This window comes from Limulus polyphemus, unplaced genomic scaffold, assembly GCF_000517525.1.
Source record: "Limulus polyphemus unplaced genomic scaffold, Limulus_polyphemus-2.1.2 Scaffold14407, whole genome shotgun sequence".
Taxonomy (NCBI): Eukaryota; Metazoa; Arthropoda; class Merostomata; order Xiphosura; family Limulidae; genus Limulus; species Limulus polyphemus.
This window is the reverse complement of record NW_013680017.1, coordinates 1-4,243: the sequence shown is the minus strand read 5'-3', so window position 1 is coordinate 4,243 and position 4,243 is coordinate 1. Positions and strand designations below refer to the sequence as shown.

General features: G+C 37.2%; 1 protein-coding gene across 1 annotated transcript; it reads left to right on the top strand.

Annotated features, from left to right (window-relative positions):
- The first annotated feature begins 837 nt into the window (after nt 1-837).
- Nucleotides 838-2,103, top strand: LOC111084182 (small conductance calcium-activated potassium channel protein-like). The gene has a single exon (XM_022380961.1). It carries the CDS (start codon nt 1,102-1,104, stop codon nt 2,101-2,103), a length of 1,002 nt encoding a protein of 333 aa, XP_022236669.1. The 5' UTR covers nt 838-1,101.
- Nucleotides 2,104-4,243: the final 2,140 nt, after the last annotated feature.

The following is a 4,243-nucleotide window of genomic DNA, read 5'->3' as shown; positions in this document are numbered from 1 at the left end:
ATATATATATATATATATATATATATATATATTCAACAGTAGTTCATCCTACACGCTTTACACGAGAGTTATAAGGAGTAGACATCTGTCACGGGGCAGACTGACTGACTGACTTCAGTAATAAAAGGCCTGACGTGAAGACGACTCCCATTGTTTTCAACCTTCATCAAAATGTTTCTGGGAAAGTAGCGCCTCCGAGTGATGGGACTTAGAAACGCTTTACAAATAAGTTTGGCTTTATTCTGACAATATCTACGTTTAGTGTTGTTTTATTACAGGTCGTTTGATAATTAAGGTTGCTCACTGAGAACCGTTGGTGTTACGTGGTTTATATGAATATTTTAAAACTGTGGTAAGTATTGGATATTCTAATAATACCCTTGAACACTGTTCTCTGATAATATTCCTTTACCGTGACAACAAATTAGATCTTGTAATAATACCCTTGAACACTGTTCTCTGATAATATTCCTTTACCGTGACAACAAATTAGATCTTGTAATAATACCCTTGAACACTGTTCTCTGATAATATTCCTTTACCGTGACAACAAATTAGATCTTCTTATAATACCCTTGAACACTGTTCTCTGATAATATTCCTCTACCATGACAACAAAGTAGATCTTGTAATAATACCCTTGAACACTGTTCTCTGATAATATTCCTCTACCGTGACAACAAATTATATGTTCTAATAATACCCTTGAACACTGTTCTCTGATAATATTCCTCTACCGTGACAACAAATTGGATCTTCTAATAATACCCTTGAACACTGTTCTCTGATAATATTCCGTTACCGTGACAAATTATATGTTCTAATAATACACTTTAGCATTTTTCTCTGATACTATTCCTTTTATATAACTTAAAACTTAATTATTTTGTTTCTATCCTTTCAGTTATCTTCTGAAAGGAAGGCGATTCGAGTTGGAAAGCCTTAAGAGTACCTTGGAGAAGCCATTTTGTATCGTGAAATGACTGTGTGATTGTCAACCAGTTCTGTGTGGTGTGATTCAGAAACCCGTTAGAAGACACTTTATCTTCACGTCTATGCGGGTCACATATGGTCATTATTTAAATTAACTAGAGATTAATAATGTCTGTAGTTATGGTCACTCCAGTTGAAGATGAAAGAGTAGAGTACAGCACGTGTCCTACAGAGTCTGGTGGTCTATACTTTAGCCTGGGGGTTGGAAATAAGATAGAGGAAGGCTGCGTACAGCAATCTGTAGAAACATCACCCCTCAGGCAGAGCCCTCTAATGCTAGGTCGCATGTATTCAGAACCAGAGCGCCATCTACCAACAACTACCGAGTTTCATACACTGGAGCAGTGTGACGCCTCTCCGCCGAACTGTCGCTCTTGCCCAGAAATTAGACCGGAAATACATGTACAGGAAGTAAGAACCGAGGACGAGAGTACAGATTCGCAATGCCATGCGCCTTCAACAACCAGCTGGGACGATGATACTGAAACAAAAGTGTGGTCGCCTCACGCGCGGCAAGTATTGAAAACCCAACTCGAGCCATCAACATTAAGACGTACTGTTTCACGAGAGAGCGTGCGCATCCCTAGAAACGGACTTCAAGTCGATGATAGTACCTCGGCGGTTCCGGGCGCGGTGACGACTCTCGTGCCATCCTACACTGTTTTACCACAGTCCGGAAACCGTCAGGGGTACAGGGCGGAGCGGGAGAGTGACATCGCCGAGATCGCCACCGGCTCCATGCGGGTCAATGGGGCGATCAGACAGTTCAAACAGTTGCGTAAACCCGCGTCGTCATTGTGTAGCCCGTCATCCATGAAAACCCAGCCGCAGAACTCGACGGAGAGTGAGAACGCAGGAATTGCTCTTGTGGGAGTGAACAGTGAATACCCACGGTACACCGAGGAAAAGAAGCCCACATCGGGCTTCCACAAGCCCAGTGTGGGCTATCGGCTGGGCAGAAGGAAAGCACTCTTCGAGAAAAGAAAGCGAATAAGTGACTATGCGCTGGTAATGGCGATGTTTGGAATTGGGATGATGGTTTTAGAAAACGAGCTGTCTGCCGGCGGAGTGTATACAAAGGTAACCTTTGATTACATCACTCATAGTTGATAACGATTCAGTTAATAATCACAGGTTTCTAGTTGTAGCAAGAGATGTATATGATAGTGTTTGAGAGATGTGTGACATCCAGGTCTCTGTATATTTCACCGATCTATTTTAGTACTAGACTTGTATGCCAAGCAAGTCTGTGAAGAACAATCGCTTCGTACTACGCATCTTGTCAGTTTCTATCGAGAGAAAAAGCCTGCATTTCTCCATATAGCAAGAGAATAGAATAAAACATAACTTGTTAACCGTTATTACCATTAGGTCAAAGCTGAAACTAAAGAATATTTTCTTTAGACCACAAGAGAATAAGATATAACAATAATAACTGGTTAATCGTTACTACCTTTAGGCCAAAGCTGAAACTAAGGAATATTTTCTTTAGACACAAGAGAATAAGATATAACAATAATAATTGGTTATTCGTTACTACCTTTAAGTCAAAACTAAAACTAAGGTATATTTTCTCTTCAACACAAGAGAATAAAATCGTTACTACCTTTAGGCCAAAGTTGAAACTAAGGAATATTTTCTTTAGACACAAGAGAATAAGATATAACACCAATAATAATTGGTTAATAGTTACCACCATTAGGTCAAAACTAAAACTAAGGTATATTTTCTCTTGAACAAAAGAGAATAAAATCGTTACTACCTTTAGGCCAAAGCTGAAACTAATGAATATTTTCTTTAGACCACAAGAGAATACGATATAACAATAATAATAGGTTAACCGTTACTACCATTAGGTCAAAACTAAAACTAAGGTATATTTTCTCTTGAACACAAGAGAATAAAATCGTTACTACCTTTAGGCCAAAGCTGAAACTAAGGAATATTTTCTTTAGACACAAGAGAATAAGATATAACACCAATAATAATTGGTTAATCGTTGCCACCTTTAGGTCAAAACTAAAACTAAGGTATATTTTCTCTTGAACACAAGAGAATAAAATCGTTACTACCTTTAGGCCAAAGCTGAAACTAAGGAATATTTTCTTTAGACACAAGAGAATACGATATAACACCAATAATAATTGGTTAATCGTTACTACCTTTAGGTCAAAACTAAAACTAAGGTATATTTTCTCTTGAATACAAGATAATAAAATCGTTACTACCTTTAGGCCAAAGCTGAAACTAAGGAATATTTTCTTTAGACCACAAGAGAATAAGATATAACAACAATAATTGGTTAATCGTCATAGTTTTAAAGCAAAAGCTCAATCTCTGTGACTACCTTGTTTGATTGATGGTGGTTTGTACCCGAGCTTCTTTGTTCTTTATGTCTCTCTGCTACCATCATCAGATATAAATAGATGACCTTGTGACTCGGTAATGTAGTGTGCAACCAGAACGTAAAAATGCAAAATTTGGCAGCTCGTAATTTTGTTTTTCTCTTTTGGAATGTGAATGTCCCCTCCCCACCCATAAATACAGAAATTTCACGTATTTCTAGTCGTCATTGGTGACCTGGTGTTGGGTCATATCTCGTTCCACGCTTATTTTGTAATGTGTATTTAGAGACAACATGTGTGGTAGATATATTAATTCGTCGTAACAATACACTTTGATGTTGTTCTTGATACTGTCTTTAGGATGGAGACCGAGCAAATCTTGCTTGAGCTGCTGCCAGCATGTTTCAATAGATTTTTACAGAAAGTGCAGAGGTTACATTAGATTTTAATTAATTTAGAAAACACGGTTTTACACATCTTCTTACTATAAACCAAACAGTTTCCGAAAATATTTCAGACAGAGCAACAACAAAAATAAGTTCAGTGCTAACTTTAATTCTTATCTGCACTAGATAGAAACCGTCTGTTCGGAATATTTCAAAATAACAAACTTTTAAAGCCCAAGACTACTGTCATTACTGTTTTATTGAATTCATCTATTTAAACCGAGACGAAAATTTATCTTATGTTTTAAAATAGAAATTTAAATCAAATGTAGAAACTCAAACATACTTGCAAGTTAACTAATAGTCAACACCAAACATTAAATACTCTGTCTACGTTTTACCAAAGTCATTACTATTCAATTCGTTGTCAACACCATTGGTAACAATGACATTCAAACACAAAACACTCTGTCTACGTTTTACCAAAGTCATTACTATTCAATTCGTTGTCAACACTAT

Bases quoted from the DNA above. Each gene is read 5' to 3' on its own strand.
- LOC111084182 (XM_022380961.1), top strand. From the start codon at position 1,102: ATGTCTGTAGTTATGGTCACTCCAGTTGAAGATGAAAGAGTAGAGTAC.